Source organism: Alternaria conjuncta (assembly GCF_024043145.1).
Source record: "Alternaria conjuncta strain BMP 0040 chromosome Unknown scaffold_4, whole genome shotgun sequence".
Lineage (NCBI taxonomy): Eukaryota > Fungi > Ascomycota > Dothideomycetes > Pleosporales > Pleosporaceae > Alternaria > Alternaria conjuncta.
In genome coordinates this window covers 1,328,433-1,346,781 of record NW_026250093.1, presented here as the reverse complement: position 1 = coordinate 1,346,781, position 18,349 = coordinate 1,328,433, and the positions used below count along the sequence as shown (strand labels likewise).

The window sequence follows — 18,349 nt, the reverse complement described above, 5'->3', positions numbered from 1 at the left end:
GGATGTAGTGTTAGTATGGCAGAGATGCTTCGTTGTTCTTGCCTTCCTACCTGTAGGGTGGAGTGAGCACACTAGTCCTTGATTAGTTTGGACCGAACGCGACGCGACCGCGACTTCCCAGCCCCTTGCTATTTCGAGCTGCGTCATTCACGATAACATCGCCGGCATGTACAGGAACCTTTAACCGTCTCAATAAAGGCATCGCTACCCTTACAAGGTACTCAGATTGCTAAGTGCAAATTTCGCGTAGGCTATTCCGACAGTGTCTGACGACATCTTCGCCATTCTCGCAACATACCTCGCTACGATGCACCGGCGATCAACGACGGATCCTCTTCTCAAAACACTGATACCGACCCTTGTATATGACAATCGAAGTACACCAACAGCGTTCATACCAAGCCCACGGAGCCGAGGGTGGACTTTTCGGAACGAATCTGCCAGCATGGATGTCGTATCCTTCCGATGAACGGCTGTTGTAACGATGTTCAGAGACTCCGACTGATCTAAGACGATAGTGGAATATACGCTATCGTGCGACTGACCTTTCGCATGCGGTCGATTTGTAGCTGCACTGTCTGTTTTCCTACGCCATATTGTGATTCACATGTGGCCGCGGAAGGCATTTTCTCGACTCAGATCGCAGGGTCATGGCGGCATCAAAGTGTATCATCAACTGACCTATCAGTGTATCTCTGGCTGGATATGTATGCACTGTCAATGAAGCTCCTCGCCTGCAATCATTGGTATCGAGTTTCTGTCGCATTAACGTCATTCCTTATCTATGGCTTTCATAACCAAGTCTCTCGGCTTTCAGAGCCTTGTCTAGACGGTAAGGTTCTTCATTTTAGCGCATGTTGTCACTTGTACCCGGGGTTGCATCATCTGTCGATACGGTTCCTAATTATGGACATATCCGGTCCCTTATAACACTCCCTCGGTACATTCGACAATCAGTACCGACCGATTGGTCTAAGCCAGATCAAAACGAATCACGAGAAGAAGTCCGCTTTCATCTATCCTTGCAGACATGGCTGCATCTACACCAGTAGAAAAGCAGGCCCCCATCACCGAAACCGCTGACCCAAGGTCGTCACACGGCTCGAAATCACCACCGCCGCAACATGGCTCACACGAAGACCATCCGTTCAGCGACCCGGTAACGGCTCAGCGCTGGCGTCAAATATACGAAAATGCCGAGTACGAAGGACGTCATCGGTTTGACCCAGCGTATACATGGGAAGTTGAAGAAGAGAAACGTCTAGTCAAAAGGGTGAGTAGATGAAGGCATGGCACCGATCAGGGCTGACACTCTCGATGTAGCTGGACTGGCGTATAGCTCTTTGGGCATGGATCATGTTTATATCGATGGAGTTGAATCGAAGGAACATCAATCGAGCGATCTCAGACAATTTGCTGAAAGACTTAGGTGTGTAGTACCTAGATGACGCAAAACATATGGTAGACCACTGACTTGGATCAGGCATGAACACAAACGACTATAATTATGGTCAGACTGTAAGCTTAATACAGTTCGTCACTCTCGGAACTCTCGTTGACGCAAAGCTAGATCTTTCTCGCTTCTTTCCTCTTTGCCGAACTTCCCAGTGGCCTGATAAGCAAGAAGCTTGGTGCTGATCGGTAAGTCCATTTCGCCTATTCACCGTCTTGTCAGGATTCAACTACTAAACTCATGACAGGTGGATCCCAACCATTATTTGCATTTGGTCCATTGTCAGCGCTTCACAATGCGCCATGAAGACCAAAGCTCACTACTTTGCTATTCGATGCATCCTTGGTCTTCTCATGGGCGGCTTCATCCCAGACATCGTCCTCTGGTTGACATACTTTTACAAATCCAATGAACTTCCACACCGGCTAGCGTGGTTCTGGACTGCGCTGAGTACTTGCAATATCGTCGGCTCTCTGCTTGCAGCAGGTATATTGCAGATGCGAGGACTTCATGGCTGGGGAGGTTGGCAGTATTTGTGAGCTTCCAATGCCGTGTGGTTCAACTTGCACCATTACTAACACAGACAGGTTCTTAATCGAAGGCATCATGACTCTAGCCATCGGCATCCTCTCCTTCGGCCTCATGCCCCCTGGCGCCTGCCAAACGCAACACTGGTTCCGCGGCAAAAACGGCTGGTTCACCCCACATGAAGAGTACATTCTCGTCAACCGCATTCTCCGCGACGACCCCTCAAAAGGCGACATGAACAACCGCCAAGCAGTCGGCCTTCCGCTCCTCTGGAAAGCAGCGTGCGACTGGGAACAATGGCCCCTCTACATCATCGGCCTGACTGCTTACGTCCCACCTAACCCGCCGCAAAACTACCTCTCGTATATCCTGCGCCAACTCGGCTTTTCCGTCTTCGAAGCCAACTTACTTGCCATACCCAGCCAGTTTCTCTACGCCATCCAACTTCTTGCCGTCACGTGGCTATCTGAGAAGTTCAAAGAGCGCTCCATGATATCTAGTCTATCCAACATCTGGATCTTCCCCTGGCTCGTCGCTCTTGTCGTTCTGCCTGCAGACGCAAACCCGTGGGTCAGGTATGCGCTCCTCACAGGCCTGCTGTCTTATCCGTACTGCCACGCCATCCTCGTAAGCTGGAACGCGAAGAACTCAAACTCTGTCCGTACACGCGCCGTCTCTGCGGCTTTCTACAACATGTTTGTGCAGTCGGGTAATATCATTGCTACTAATATTTATCGCGATGACGATCAGCCATTGTACCGCAGGGGCAACAGGATCCTGCTGGGTATCTGTGTGTATAACGTTTTCTTATTCTATGCGGTAAAGGCGTTTTACATTTGGAGGAATCGCGTAAGAGATGGGCAATGGAAAGCTATGACCAAGGAAGAGCAGGAGGATTATGTTTTCAACACGAAGGATGAGGGGATGAAGAGGCTGGACTTCAGGTTTTCCCACTGATGAGAAAGCGCATGGATTGATGTTGATACCAGCGCCCGGTTCCGTTCACTCAGCGTCCATGGCTTCCCCGTTATCTTTGCGCCTTGGTCACGATGAATTGCGATTGGTTGATGGCTTATAACGTGGCCGGCGCAAATGGCGCCCGATAGCAAACAAATCTGACGGAAATTACTAATATTCAGTCTACGTAGGCCTTCCTAGGTGACCGCGTACAGACCGCCAGTGTGAATCATCTTGGCTTGGCGCAAACACTTTACTCATGAGCATAATAAATGTCTTCGTGACCGAGTCCGCCGACACTCCTACACCTCACACTTCCGATTCTAAATCTAATATGTCTTTCTCTTCTACACCCCGCATTGGTGGCGCCTTCCAAGATATCTACAATAGCCCTCACTACTCTGGCGCCGGCAGCGGCAGCGGTAACCAGAGCACGGTCTTCAATCCGCCTCAGTTCCCTGCTCCAGCCGCGACAACTATCAACACTTCGGTCGCTCCAAGTGTGAGGCAGCGTCTCATCGAACTCCTCCATCCGTTCCGGGGCGACTTCATCAACTTCGTCGCTACTGAAGCCACACTTCATGAAAGGAAGGTCCTCACTCTCGCCGGTAAGTGTATTTCTTGACCTTCTCTCACTTGAATTACTCTTCTCCCTGCCTGAATACAACCATGTTCTACTACACATAACTAACAATTCTATCAGGGAACCTCGCTGCGATCATCCACCACAAGGAGGCTCAATACGGCGAAGAGATCAAGGCGAATCATGTCCACGTCTTGAGTCGCAATCTTCAAGCCCTCAACGGTCAGGCGTGTATCAGTATCATCGTTCAGGCAGGTGGCGTGGCACACGAGGTCGTCAGTGTTGAGGTTGAGAACAGGGACACTGCCGTTGATGCGCTCACTACCAAGGTGGATGACATGATCGGAACTTTGTTCCTGGAGGCTTAGGCAGCGGATAGGGAAAGAGTGGTGATAGAGAATATGAAAGGAAGCGATGTTGGCTTATACAGACGATGGGCTGGGGGAATATGCAGACTCAGTGAGAAGGCGACAGGGAAAATTCATTTGCTCAAGTCACCACAGTATTCAACTTGCTTTTCACTGTTTTATTCGTGAGAACCTTAGCGTTGAACGCAGTACCCGATGTACGACGTGGGCCTGAAGGATACTATTTCATACTTGACGCTGTACCTGGGGTATAGCTACGGTTTGAAGAGTACAATAGAGCTCAAGTATGGTAGAAATGACTTCCTTGTCTCCCTTGAAAGCGACATTCCAACTTCTCAACTCGTTTGAGCAGGTGACGCGCAAATCTCATCTCCTGCCGTCTATCTTCGTATGCGGAGTACCCTGTCTCCACACCTCTAAGGGCACCTTTGGCAATGCGAAAGCGTTCCTCTTGAGCCCTTATGGTGTAGTATCCCGCCTCAAAAGCGTCTTTTGCCGACGGCCACAGCTCTGGGTGGAGTTCGCGGTTCTACCGTCGTTCAGCGAGCCACTTATCTGCCTCTGCCCAGACCTGCTTTGTCGCGTCTGGCACAGTAGAGTTATTCGCGGACTTGACACCGGCACATATGGCGTCCCATAGTGAGAATGCGGACTTGAGATCGCCAGCGAGGTTAAGTGATTGCGGGAAGTAGCGTTCTGATGCGGTTTGAATAACACGTGACTTGGTCGTTGGGGAGGTCGGATCGGCATCGCCAGTGAGAAGCTCATCGAGGTACGACTTGGCTGCTATGCTAAGCGCACAGTTGTTGGGCAGAAGGAATGGAAGCCTAGAGAGCGTTAGTTTATCAGACTCGAGTCATTGTGATTCGGGACGACTAACTTCATCGCAATGACTGGTATATCAGCATGTCTAGTGCAGCAACCAGTACAGAACATTTGTGTGGCGGCCACCTCGATGATATCTCGAAGTGACTGACGGACTTTGTTGATGATGGAGTTGTAGCCGAGCAAATGTTGACTGAGAGGTCCGGTGAAACCGATCGGACGATGGTGCAAAGTACCTAAGCCAGCAACACGAGACACTAGCATATTGTACTCCTTGTCGTTCGCTAGGCGGCTGTCAGCTATGCAGGACTTGGTCAAGGGCTTCCCACTTACTGCTACCACGCATTGGTGCGCCGTTGTACATAGAAAACATATCGATGTCGGAGTTCAAGAGGCCCAGCCGTATCAGTTCGACCGCGATCACTGCAGCCTCTTCGTGCTCTGGCTTGCCCTTTAGGCCAGCGATGATAGAAACAAGGATTTTACCCCATTGTGTCAGATTATGGCTCTTGGGGTCGATGTACTCCCGTAGAGCGAGGAAGCGCCATATCGAGTTGTACAGTATCTCGGAAGTGGAAGAAAGGGGATTCTTAGGATCTTTCTTAGTGACCGATTTGGTGACGAAGTCGGAGTTTTGCAGTGATAAGATGGCTGCACCGAGAGTTCCACAGTCCTATCAGAATGTTAGTATTGGCCCGTCAATTCGGTTGCGGCTTTGCTAACCTTGTACTGTCCGACAACATCCTTGAATGTAGCTTCCTTCACGTTCCAGGTGTCAACGAGCGAAGGAGCTATGGCTTCTGATGGCTTCTCGACAGGGATGGTTGTGGATGTGCGTTTCCCATTGGGTTCTACAGGAGAATACCAATGCGTCTGGTGCAGAGACTGGTGCCGATACCAATTATGTAAGGTACTAGACAAAAGGTTGACAGCGGGTGTTCGAAGTGGGATCAGCTTGGAGCTGACGAGATCCCTATATTCTGGAGAGAGGCCACCATCCATGGGAGGGACTTCGAATACCTCGCAGGTAGTGCGCCACTGGATGATGTGCGGGCTGATGAGACCTTTCGACATGTAGTGGAGGATCTCGTCTGGAAGCCTTTGACCCAAATACTGACCTGCATCGTTAGGCATCGAGCCAGAGTTCCGAGGCTCGACCTTCCCTTCCTCGGTGTAGACTGGGTGATTTTTGACGGCCAGGCGTGCTTTCTGGTATCGCGTGACGTATTCCTTGCCCGCGGGCGGGACATCGTTGTTGTTGACAACCACAGAGTATCCAGACTGACCGCTGTTCATGATGGTCTTAATAGCACTGTGCGGCTTGATCAGGTCTGCCCTGTTAGGCGCGTCGAGGATCGGGTGGGTCGGGAGGAAGGGCGTGCCGGCGAGTATGCAGGTGTCGAGAAAGACATCATCTGAGATGTTGGGAGCGTTGACAAACTTCGAAAGGTCGGCTACGCATTTCTCTCGGCGGACGAAGCTGAAATGTCGGGCCTCGAAGTCCCAAGATGTTATGATTTTGGAGCATTCGAAGATGAGGATATCTGACGAGCCGTAGACGGCGTGGACGTATTCGTGTTTCTCGAGATATGCCAACTGTCGATAATTAGTCACTGCGAACAGAGATTCCAGAGATGCTTGCCTGGGCCCAGGCGCTGTATGGCGCGACTGTCCAACGAATGTTGCGCTCGGTCAGGGTTGACTGTAGGGCGCGGAAGAGGTCCTCGGGCGTGACGTATGCTGTGAAGAGTCAGCACGATACACAGTATCATCTTGACGGCGACCATACTTGACTGTCCGAATTTAGCGACGGAGGCTTCCGCCTCGTGACTGTCGTACAGAGTCCACGCATTGATGTTTACCGATGCCTCGGTCTCCTTTTGCCTAAAAGGATCATCGTGTTTTGTAATGTCCAGCCCGCTGAAGACGAAGACGGGTTCGATGTCGAAGCTGCGGAATTGTGCGAGATCGTCCTCAATGTGTTGTGTCAGGGCCAGCGGAAGGCCTCCCAGCGCAGGCACAAGCGGCTCCTTTGCGCGCGGGTGATTGAGGATGCGCTGGTTCAGATATTCGGCGGCTTCGATGCCTACGCGGCAACCGCGCAATTGTTCGAGCTCGCCCGTTTCGCCCAGTGTGGCTGTCCATTGTACGAAGTCGCGGATCATGGTGCCAGTCGCGTGGTGGGGCTGTTTGAAAGTAATGGGAATGAAGGATTGATAATGAACGGAGACGATGGCAGTAAAGTCTCGAGTAATACTAAGAGATTAGTCTGGCGTGGTTACTGTATGTAGCGACGACGTGTGGTAAAGTTGTAGAGGGTTGCGGGGGTGTGGACAGTAAATTGGAAGCTCCGATGCAGCTCCACGCCTTGGCAACTACACGATCCCTGATCAGCCGGGCGCTAGCTCAGGTACAGCGTCTAGCCGTACGAGGGAACGCAATCGCGCCGAGTAGAGGGATGAATGACGGGTAGGCGCAGAATTGAGGTGATCTGCTTCCGTAAAAACACCCCAATTCGAACGTGGCTTCTCTGTTGCTCTCTTAGTGCCTAATCGCGTCTCACGTCCCACCTCTGCCCCTCACCTAGCGTTACTCCAGGCTTTCACGCGTCACATCTCACTCTCTCTCCAAATGGCTAGTTCAGGACACCACTCGGAAGCCATACCGGTTATTGATATCTCAAGCCCCTCCGAAGACGTCGCTCGGCAAGTGTTGGACGCGGCTTCCACACATGGCTTCCTCTACATTAAGAACGATGGTGTGACCATCCCACCCCAGGACATCGATGACATGTTCAAGTTGGTATGATGTGTCGATTGTCCGAAACTAAACTTGTTGGTTGATGAAAACAGTCTAAGGAGTTTTTTGCCGCTCCCAAAGAGCAGAAATCGGAATACGCAATCCACTCTGAGAAAGCAGGGGGCATAAACCGCGGGTGGGTACAGATGCAAGGCGAATCTCTGGATCCTGAAGGTCAGAAGGTGATTATCAACAAAACAAATAATGAGACGACCTGTTGACGAAATGAATGATAGCAAGGCGATCCGAAGGAAGCATTCAACATCGGGCCCCCAAACCCAAACCTCCAACCCCTACCTTCACCTCTCCAGGACTCTTCCAAGTTGATTACCCGCTTCCAACATTCCTGTCACACCCTCTGCACCCAAATCCTCTCTCTGCTCAACACCGCCCTCCAAATTCCCGACCCCAAGTACTTCAGCACGCGACACGACCAATCTCTCGGCCCATCCGGCACCATCTTCCGCATGCTCTACTACCCATCCACCCTCTCCCAAGGAAAAGGTTCCAAGCAAGGCGAAACCAGTATCCGTGCAGGTGCACACTCGGACTACGGTAGTCTAACTCTCTTGTTCCGTCTTCCGGGCCAGCCCGGCCTTGAACTGTCTACGCCTTCAGGGTGGAAGGCAGTGCCGGTGAGCCCATCGCCATCGTCATCGCCTCCAATCCTGGTCAACATAGGAGATTTACTGTGTTATTGGACCAATGGTATGCTGAAATCGACAGTACACCGTGTTACTTTCGAGGGTGGACAGGAGAGATACAGTATGGCGTACTTCTGCCACCCGCTGGATGAAGCAAGGTTAGACGCTGTACCTAGTCCCGTGATAGAGCAGTTTGGCAACAAGGGCGAGGAAGAGTTGAGGAGTCAGAGGAAGAGATTGGAGTTGAGAGAAGACGGGCTTGGAGAGGAAGTGATAACAGCCAAAGGGCATTTGGAGAGACGACTGAAAGTGACGTATGGGATTTGATAAGAATCAGATCCAATTGGCAAAAGGCATTACTATCAAACGCCTGCGCTATGCTCCCTCGTTTACTTCAAAGAACACCTCGCTATGCTTTGCGCCCTGTAATGCAGACAGTTCCAAAATAACTCCCTCCACATACACCACTTACATCATGTACAGAGAGTCTTCTTCACCCTCGCCTCTTCCTACCCGCCCTTCCCGTAGTATTCCCTCCAACGTCCTTCACGACGCCAATTCCTTCAACTGCCACGCTCTTCTCCTGCATAGTCCCACCTAGCTTCTTGATCATCTGCTCCCTCGCTTTCGCAGCACCAGGAGAATCCCAACCTAGCTCCTGGCTAGGCTGGTATTCCTCCACCAGCACCGTGTTCTCCTCTTCTTCCTCTTCTCCAGCCAGAATGTTCCCGGAGCTATCACCCGCTGACGCGTTCGACCGCGTGGACGTTGCGCGACCAAGCTGCCGCCTCTTCCGCGTCTTGCCAGGTGCCTGATCGACAGACGTTGGCACGGTCTTGCGGTTTGCGCGCATCTGAGCTAAGATGGAAGAGTAATCCTTTCCTTCTTCCGGTCCTTTTGCCTTTATTGTTTCTTTTTCTTTTGGTGCTTCCTGTGGTACCGACTCGGTATCCGCCGGGATCACGGAGTCGGGTTCAGGAACAGGAACGACCGGATCTGGGATCTGACCAGCCTTGGACTTGCGGGGTGCCGGGGCTATGAGAGACTCGGCCGACGAACTCCTGGGTCGTGAGAATGATTTTGAGGCATGCGGGGACGTTGATGGGCGGCGCGGGGAGTTGGCGCTGGTTTCTTGGAGGGGGTGGGAACCTGCGCCATCCAATCCAGGTATGACAGACTCATCATCATCGTAATTCAGGCCGTTAGTATCATTGTTGGAAGTATCCGCCTCATCTGTAGTTGATGCAGGCGTTGCATCTGCTGGTGCAGTGAGAGCAAGAGTACCACGCTGCTGTGGGTGCAGAGACGTTTTCACGGCATTGGTAGGCTGTTGCTTTTTCTGACGAAGCTCAAGGCTCTCTTCCGTGGACAACAGTGCAGTGGGCACATCATCTTGTGGTTGAGGCCTCTGTTTAGGCTTCTGTGGCTGAGGCGGCGCTGGCTTGTTCAATTGATACTCGGCATACGACTGTAGCCGACCACTACGCAGACAATCCCAAAGCCATGCGGCATGAACAGCGGGTATCCGTTTGTCCGTGGCGAATTTGAGTTTCGGTGTGTTTATGGTAGGAGGGTTGCAGATCACAACCGAGGTCTTCGCCGATAGCTGTTCATCGTACGAGGCACCTGTCAAAATTGTCAGACGATTTCAATGGAGGCGGAGCTGATCCCGTACCCATAAGCGTGACAACTTTGGTCACATGCAGTAACTCGATGCCGGAAAAGCCCGTAGAGTTGATGGTGAGTCCAGAGAACCCTGGCTACGTCAGCGACCAATAAAACAACCGTGGAGCACGAGCTTACCGCTGATACTAAGCTTTTCGAATGGTCGACTTAACACATCGTCCGACGGATCTACTAGACGTTTGCCATACAGGCAGCGCTCGACCCACCAATTAGTGGCCAGGTTTATGTGTTCTCCGGCACGCCCCGGAAGTGCCGCCGAATCGACCTCGACGTCATGTGGTATTACGAAGTAGCCTCGTCTTAGATCGTCGGATGGCGCATTGTTGAGATCGGTCGCATGGATTACGTGCGCGCCGTTGCTCTCGAGGTGTTGGCGCAAAATGCTTGTCTAGCGGGAACGTCAGCTAGGGCTGAAATGTAAGATGGTATGACAAACCTTCTCTGCATCAAAGCCATGCGTGCATACGAGTCGTCCTTGAAAGATGCCATCATGTTGGGACACATCGTTCGTATGTGGTGGCAATGATGGTTCATGACTGTCTGCATTGTCATCAAGGTGCGCCTCGATAAGCGAATCATTCTCATGGACGGATGCATGTCTGTGAGGGGACGCTGGGGTATGTGTGCGAGTGCTTGTCCGCGTACTATCTGGCTTAGTAACGATTTCCTCTGTCCATTCATCCTCATCAATCGGTCGTTCGAAACTGGGCGCTGTGATGCCCGCCCAAAAGGCATCACTTTGGCTGCCAACCTTGGTACTTGCTGAGCGACGTAGCTTCCTGCGGAAAGGATTCAGTGCCTGACTCGGCTCTGCATCTCGTGTGCGCTTGCCTATGGCGGGCGACGCGGGCATTTTGCGATCCCAAGCACCTTGGCCGCGCTCTTCGACAGGCATGGTGGGGTTGTAGAGGGCTTCGTCCAGCACCATGCCCCTCTCCAGACTTTGTTCGAGCCACTCCAGCGACACAATCTTCATCCTCCAATTCAGGGCGTGTTCGTACTTTTTGCCCGATGGCGCCGCTGCGATGAGGTGGGTGACGGACTTGGTGAGGTCGCCGTGGTACTCGGCTCCGTTGGCGTCCACTGACTCCTGAATGGTCTTGCGTTGATCGGCTGTAGTAGTCAGTATCGTCGTGTGCATTTAGAGCTCGCGACGTACGGTTGTCGAAGCCGGTAAGGCATATCTTCAGCCCAGCAAGCGTCGGCATGCGGTACTCCTTTTCCAGCGCGGCCATGTCCAGGTCGTCATCGCCGGTCATCCACACCTCCCTCAAGGCTTCGAGCCACTCCGGAGAGAGGACCTTGACGTCCTCGCGAGACTTGGCGACATAGCGGTATTTGGCGCTGTCGGTGCTGCCGACGATGAGGTGGGTTACGTCTGATGTGAGGTCGAGCTTGATGGTCGCGCCCATCTGCGCGCCAATAGCTGCGAGTTTGGCCTATCTGGTCATTAGAGACAGCGAGATATCAGCATCTGGAGTAGACGTACGCGCTGCTCGGGGGCAATAGAGGTGCAACAGAGGATAGCCCCAGCAAGGGGCAATTGGCCTGCTCCTGCATCATGTGAGCATGTGTATGATAATAATGAGACCCCATGTCCTACCATAGCCTCCATCATGCGCATCCATTACTTGCAAAGTCGCGGTGTCGTGTGCTTACGCCGAGCGAAGCGCGTCTGAGCTAAGCCCTGCCCTTCGCCAGACGCGTTGCGGGGAAGCCAGCGTGGTCACGTGGTGCCGCCTCACGCTCGCCATTCCTTCCGCACTGCCCGCCCTGCCGTGTCCGCTCCTCAACCCTCCCCCAGATGCGCCGAATCTCGCACATGCCACGAAAAAAAAAGCTTTCCACCCCACTGCCGAGGATCCACCGCAGCCAGAATGACGACTGCTTCGTTCCTGGCCTCGAACTTGAGGGCGGCTGAGTTGGCAGCCCGCCCTGTTCTTTGCGCCGATCTGCCCACTCACGTTTGCTGTAACTCCAGATTCAGAACCCCAGGCGCTGATCACTACGCGATTGGGCCGTCAGGTTTCTTTTCGGCGATCGTGGGAGGTGACGCCCTGTTTATGTGGTTGTTCTGATGCACCACGGCACAAGATGCCCGGGCATGATCTATCATCTGTTCGATAGTTCCAAAACAAGGAAGACGAACTCTCCGCCCATGCGCTGGCGGAGCATCGCTTGGTCTGTCGCGAGATTGCGCGTTGCCCATGCCCAGCGTGGCTCTGCCATCTTGGAGTCTAAGCGATGCCATATCCTGTCAGCTATCATGGGCGCGTGCTCGCATACATACTGTAATCAGTGCCTGTCGCCGCTTTGCCATCCGTGCGTGCGTAGTGGCAGGATGAAGCATGCCTTGTCGTCGTCGATCAAGGTAACGTGCCGGGTATGCCGTAGTCGGTCGCTAGCCGCCAACGGGTCTAGAAGCAGCCTGAGCAGATGCCCATTGAGATCTGACCCCTGCATCGAGTCTTGCAGACTCTTGGTGCTCAGCATGATGTAATGCATCCGAGCCTCCGTCCGCGCAAGCTACTGCTGCGCTGCCATGCCGCTCCTAGTAACGCCTAGCACGCTCATATACCCGCTGCGGGAATATCCTGCCCTGATGCGCTGCTTGCACGCCCTCACGACCATTCCTTACCCCATCCGGGTACCCACTGATATACCTCTGCTAGAGCAGTAGCAGCCCATCTCAAATTCATCATCCTAGCTGCTGCGACCCCGCCGACCAGCAGCGCTGCACACCGTCCACCGTCCGCGTCATCCGTCTGTTCCCTGCAAACTCGACGCTCGCACTCGACGCCGGTACACTTTCGCCGTCCCTGCACTGCCCTAGTCTGACATGCTCGCGTCCTCGTAACATGCCTGCTCGCTGGCTAGCTGCAACTCACTTCAAAACACCCGCGAGTTCCTGTTATTCGCCGTTGTTGTCCTGGCAAGAAACTCCTCTCCGTCGCCAGCGCAAACCCTCGCTCCAGGGTATTCCCGCACGCTTCCGACGCACCGGCGACTTCACCGCTCCACTCCCCTACAGTGGCCTGTCGTGCTGATCGCATTTACACATCATTAACTAGGTAGCCTCACCCACGCCTTTGGATACCCTGTCTCTGCTCGTGAGTCCTTGTCTCATCTCCCCCTTCACCGCGTTCGGGCCCTTTGTCCTAGTAGCGCCCAACCTCAACGTCCCTTCCCAAAGCATCCATATGGAACCTGCTTGGGTTACCGTGGTCAAGAAGCCTTTGTACCCCTCTCATGACTCTGCGGTGTTGCACAAGCCAAATTCTTCTCTGCTTCCTGAATTACACCTCGTATAAGACACAACACGCCGCATGCCTTGTCACCACACCTTGATCCTGTCCTCCACCTCCACTTCAAGTCACTAACGCATCGTCGCTATGCCAGAGTACCACACCGTCTACTCTGAACGTGGCCGATTACGATATCTACCCGACCACTTAGACACGCCCAAGAAAACCTACCGCGGCATCTTTGCTGGCCGCAATCGCAGACCGCACCGCATTCACATCGCACACGTCGGTCCTGATCCGACTTTATTTCGCAGCCAGAGGCGCCAGACGACTAGTCAGTCGTACTTCACAGAAAAGCTGGCGGCCCCACGCGACGGCGCTAAACGTTTCCTACGGTCGTTTATCGACACCCACTTTTCCTCCAAGCCCGAAACTACAGACATACCTACCCCTCAATCGTCGACGACTCCAAATAGCAGCAACCGCAACTCCGTTGCCTCTGTTCCAGAACCACGCACCGCCGACATGCGGTCGCTCACGAGGAATTCTGGCAGCGGCGCAGTAGGCGCTATCGGAGGCACATTGGCTGCAGCAGGCATGCCGAGACCATCAGTCGCCGAGTCACATTGGTCTTCCGGTCGTGCATCTGCAAAGAGCATAATCTCCAATGTCAAGAGCCTGCCAGAAGAGAAGCCAGTGGCTTCAGGTGGTGGCGTCAGTGTGAACGTGCAACTCACAGAGCCGGTTTTGTTTCTACGGGGTTTCGAGCAAGCCGAGCACGCAGAGCGAAGTACAGCTATGCTCCGTGGAACACTATGCTTGAAGATTTCGAAACCCGCGAAACTGAAGGCTGTGACGCTCAAGTTCAGAGGTAAAGCGACGACCAAGTGGCCAGAAGGTACGTTCGTTCATCGTTTTCCTCGTTCAAACTAACAATACTTAGGCATTCCTCCAAAGAAGGTTGAATTCGAAGAGGTGGATACTCTGATGAGCCACACATGGCCATTCTTTAACTCTCAATTCCCCACTGCCGAGAACGGCACTGGTGCAGATCACGTGGAGCTCTACAAGGGCTCTAACGGATTGACTGGATCGCCAAACAACTCTTCGCTGAATTTAACGACAAAAGAGGCCAAAAGACTATCGCTACAAGTCAACCAATCGCGAAGCTTCGGTAAGGGCGACACCCCTGGAGGCGGCCCCTCGGTAGCACAGAAGGGTTACAGGACCTTTAACCCCGGAGAGTACATGTACAACTTCGAGCTGCCTTTGGATAGCCACCTTCCCGAAACCATCGATGTCGACCTTGGTTCTGTCAAGTACGAGCTGGAAGCGACTGTAGAACGCGCTGGCGCCTTCCGCACAAACCTCATGGGAACAAAGGAAGTTACCCTGATCCGCGCGCCATCAGAGGGGTCACTAGAGCAGGTCGAGCCTATTGCGATCAGCCGCAGCTGGGAGGACCAATTACACTACGACATCGTCATCTCCGGCAAATCCTTCCCACTCGGCGCTCAGGTTCCTATCGCTTTCAAGCTGACCCCACTGGCGAAAGTGCAATGTCATCGTATCAAAGTGTTTGTCACGGAGAACGTCGAGTACTTCTGTAACAACAAGCGAGTGCATCGAATGGAGCCTGTCCGTAAGGTTCAGCTGTTCGAGAAACGGGCGGATGGCCCACCGACCAGTACATTCCCCGGCAGTACGATGCGGATAGTGTCTGGAGGGGGTGTCCCCTATGACCAGCGGGCAGCCGCTTCTCGAGGCGAGGACGTGCAGGTGCAAGATCCCACCAACCTACTGGGTGATCTTGGAGGAGATGCAAACATCGGGCCCACAGAGATGGAGTTCAATGTGCAACTGCCAAGCTGTCACAACCTCAAAGAGAAGGACAAGTCATCCAAGTTGCACTTCGACACCACGTACCAGAACATACAGGTGCACCATTGGATCAAGGTACGTCTAATCTTGGGTTTCATTGTCGTACACACTAACAATCGACTAGCTTGTCATGCGCCTTTCGAAACCGGACGCCACCGACCCGACTAAGAGAAGGCATTTCGAGATCTCGATCGATTCGCCCTTCCATATCCTTTCGTGTCAGGCTACGCAAGCCAACACAGCACTCCCAGCGTACTCGTCGCCCGAACCTGCCCTGAGCGGCACACGGGTACCCGAGTGTGGATGCCCCAATGCACCATCCCGGCGCAACTCACCGACCAGCTTTGTACCTACATTGAGCTCTCTGGGTCGCTCGAGAGGGAACTCGGACGCCGTACTACCAACACCATCACCAAATCTCACCCGCCCGCAAGCAGCACACATCGGCGGGCCGAATGACTCCACGGTGCAAAGACCCATTCACCTCATGCGCGTACCCTCTTTCAACCCACCCGCATTTTCGGAAATAGAACCACCACCTCCTCTGGAAACCCCACCTCCTCTATACGAAAGCATCGCATCGCCGACGAGTGGTCTGGCCGATTACTTCTCCCGTTTGTCTGATGCATACGACGATTCTGACAGCGACCCCGAGCGCAACGACCGAGCGCGCGTCGAGATCCCCCTGACGCCAGGAGGTCGCACCGCCAGGAGTATGGACGAGCGCCGAACTTGGTTGCCTGTCGGCCACTGAGCATCACCATACTCCCATGACGTCATGTGTTACGTTCTCTTTCAAGTTCATGCATATACATTTTTACTTACATTTACGACGTTTCTCTTTTCGCTTTTAGGCGGTCTGTGCATTCATTGTCTGGGAGATTTAGGGAATTCCCCCGGTACCACGGTGCATTCGGAAAATTCTGCAGCGCATTTTCGTTACTGTCGCATTGCTCGCTCTCGGGCTGTTTCGCGTGTTTGGGTCAAGGGTTCGCTGGGATGTTCCTTCGCTGGACCAGGCGCTTTGTTGTTTCATGGGCACAAGCTTCATGTTAGATGGGTGGCCCTTAGGTCCCCAACTTCGCGCTTTCACATTTCCCGTAATCATCATATCTAGTCGACCACATAGGTTGTAAATATCACGACGTACATATTATTCATATCCATGACCATTTACGATGTGCATTCCTCTGAGCTTGGTTGCCGCGTGCAAGGGGTGTTGAAGAAAGTCAGTTCCGAATGACTATCTCGAAGTGCTGTCTTAACAGATGTATTGTTACATACGTCCATTAGAGTGATGTGCCGCGCAAAAGGCAGAGCCATGTCGCATGTTCAAAACATGAAATTGAGCCAACATACAGAATCTATTCTCGTCCTCTTCATAGCTAATCTCACATACCTTGCTTCAGCATCCTTCATGGCCGTTCATTGATACACAAGAACCAACTCACACGTCACGAACATCCATCTTTCACCCGTCATCCAACCGTGTTCCCCGTGCTAAGCGCCCGCGCAACGCCCATCAAGTCAAGCATGGACACATCCATCAAACACGGGCCTTGCCTTGGGTTCCATGTTGCAAGGTCAGCCCGCCTACCTTTTGCCAGGCTCACCATCTCTACATCTGCAACTACAACAACTGGGTTCTACCATCTACTCTTTAACATTTCAGGCACAGCCCTGGGAAGCTGCATTTAGTTGCCCGTTGCTGAAGTGACGTATGTGGAGATTGTGGAGTAGATAGTGGGAACAAGGAAAGGGGAATTCTTTTTCGGTGCATCTAGATGCGAAGCGCGTGTTGCTGTTGTGTTGTTGTTTGTTGTTGTGATTTTTGCACGTCTGTGAGTTCTTGGCTTTCTCGTATTTGGGTTGCTATCAACGGGGAATTCTGCACGACTACCCAACCTGCAGCCTCATTAATCTGCCCAAGTATGTACTTGCAATACCGCGACTTCTGTGCGCGGAAGCGCGTTTTTCGCCGTAGTTTAGGCTCCTGGATAGGGTGACCAGCGTTTGGTGTTCCTGTCGACCATTGTGTAGACGGCAGACTTGCCATGGTGAAACGCGGCTATCGGACCGTTTGGCGAGATCTTGACAGGTTTTGATGGGCAAGGATTGTTGCGGAGTAAAGTAGGTTGTGTGGAAGGAGGTTATGACGTCGATGGTCGTGGTCATGCTGGCCTCTGTTGAGTAGATGGTAGATCGGACATTTGCATGGGGAAATCTAAGGGAACGAGATGGTGTTGGGAACCACCGTTTCACCTGCATCCTTGCGTGATCGATCGATTAACGCTGGGGAGTTGAACGTGCCAAATTCGCGTGAACGGGACATTGCTAAGGTTAATGTTTTGCGCTGCGCTGGGGTTGCATCGCGTGTTGAAGGCTTATTCCCGGGGTGCGTGGTGTTGAGATCGCGACTTCCCTGGCATGTTCGATCTACCCTTCAGTCCTTGTTCGCGTTCGAGCCTTGATGGATATCTACCCTGAAACCATGGGGTAGAGTATCTACAGCTTTGCGGATTTCCGATGACGTTGTTTCCGCGAGCATGCGAGGCAATATACAAAAGCCCGTCTTCCACCCCTCATCACACAACCCATCTTCACCGCGAACTCCAGAGTGGAAATCTCTGCATAGCGGCTGTTCGTGGGGGCCCATGTGTTCTCACCGGACTACTCAGCGATAGTCAGTGGACTTCTACCGGCCAGGGCTCATGAATCGTATTATCGAGCCAACCATCGTTCATCATGTTTGCTGACTGAAGTTCCGTTGGTCGGCCTAGGTGCAGGAAGGGTGCAGCACCCTGCATGCAAGAGCATCATGTGATAAGCATCGTGCAGGAGTCTTTGTCAGGTGGCCTCGCGCGCAGCACCACGACAGACGGAAGTGAAGAGGTCCTCCACGGAACCGCAGAGCGAGTGTGTCCGAGGCTGGGCACAGCAGTTGGGGCGGCTCGGAGCACGGCCTATCGGAGCGAAGTGCTCTCCGCCCCCAGCTTTTGGAGAAAGAAGAAGCTGCGATGTTGACTGCTTCTCAACGCTTTTCGCGCTGGACTCGCAATGTAGAATAGTTCTTGAAAGAGCGGCAGTGTTCTCGCATGTTCGGCGAACCTTCGGCATGCAGGATGCAGCAACGGTGTGGCTGTTGAATCTCGGTGGCGTCCGATTAGGCGATGGCTATTCCGTCCTGGAGCCAACCAACGTCATTGCCAAGTACCAAGCGCTTTAGCATAGAAGAAGAGAGATAATCGTATTCTAATCTCTCCCTCTGCCGCTCATTCTCTGTAGAGCTGAAGAGTGCGACAACGACGACGCCCTGCGAGACGCGACTGGAGTGGCTTGATTGGAAACGCGCCTTTGTTTTTGCAATCTGCGCACGAGCA

The 18,349-nt window shown here is 53.0% G+C and overlaps 6 protein-coding genes across 6 annotated transcripts; 4 read left to right on the top strand and 2 right to left on the bottom strand.

Moving 5' to 3' along the window:
- Positions 1-1,030: 1,030 nt before the first annotated feature.
- On the top strand, positions 1,031-2,938 carry J4E85_003298 (uncharacterized protein; the record flags this gene model as incomplete). Its single annotated transcript, XM_051467566.1, has 6 exons — positions 1,031-1,273; positions 1,324-1,429; positions 1,484-1,518; positions 1,571-1,641; positions 1,701-1,988; positions 2,041-2,938. The coding sequence occupies 6 exons, from the start codon at positions 1,031-1,033 to the stop codon at positions 2,936-2,938; spliced, it is 1,641 nt and encodes a 546-aa protein (XP_051328725.1).
- A 334-nt stretch (positions 2,939-3,272) lies between these two features.
- On the top strand, positions 3,273-3,889 carry J4E85_003297 (uncharacterized protein; the record flags this gene model as incomplete). The annotated part of the gene is made up of 2 exons (XM_051467565.1): positions 3,273-3,546; positions 3,642-3,889. The coding sequence occupies 2 exons, from the start codon at positions 3,273-3,275 to the stop codon at positions 3,887-3,889; spliced, it is 522 nt and encodes a 173-aa protein (XP_051328724.1).
- A 529-nt stretch (positions 3,890-4,418) lies between these two features.
- On the bottom strand, positions 4,419-6,879 carry J4E85_003296 (uncharacterized protein; the record flags this gene model as incomplete). The annotated part of the gene is made up of 7 exons (XM_051467564.1): positions 4,419-4,716; positions 4,770-4,782; positions 4,867-4,998; positions 5,048-5,387; positions 5,438-6,310; positions 6,357-6,454; positions 6,504-6,879. 7 exons carry the CDS (start codon positions 6,877-6,879, stop codon positions 4,419-4,421), a joined length of 2,130 nt encoding a protein of 709 aa, XP_051328723.1.
- A 466-nt stretch (positions 6,880-7,345) lies between these two features.
- On the top strand, positions 7,346-8,484 carry J4E85_003295 (uncharacterized protein; the record flags this gene model as incomplete). The annotated part of the gene is made up of 3 exons (XM_051467563.1): positions 7,346-7,516; positions 7,567-7,695; positions 7,750-8,484. 3 exons carry the CDS (start codon positions 7,346-7,348, stop codon positions 8,482-8,484), a joined length of 1,035 nt encoding a protein of 344 aa, XP_051328722.1.
- A 166-nt stretch (positions 8,485-8,650) lies between these two features.
- On the bottom strand, positions 8,651-11,458 carry J4E85_003294 (uncharacterized protein; the record flags this gene model as incomplete). The annotated part of the gene is made up of 7 exons (XM_051467562.1): positions 8,651-9,783; positions 9,833-9,913; positions 9,961-10,231; positions 10,310-10,317; positions 10,489-10,956; positions 11,003-11,282; positions 11,447-11,458. The coding sequence occupies 7 exons, from the start codon at positions 11,456-11,458 to the stop codon at positions 8,651-8,653; spliced, it is 2,253 nt and encodes a 750-aa protein (XP_051328721.1).
- Positions 11,459-13,235: 1,777 nt separating this feature from the next.
- Positions 13,236-15,723, top strand: J4E85_003293 (uncharacterized protein; the record flags this gene model as incomplete). The annotated part of the gene is made up of 3 exons (XM_051467561.1): positions 13,236-13,986; positions 14,032-15,044; positions 15,094-15,723. 3 exons carry the CDS (start codon positions 13,236-13,238, stop codon positions 15,721-15,723), a joined length of 2,394 nt encoding a protein of 797 aa, XP_051328720.1.
- Positions 15,724-18,349: the final 2,626 nt, after the last annotated feature.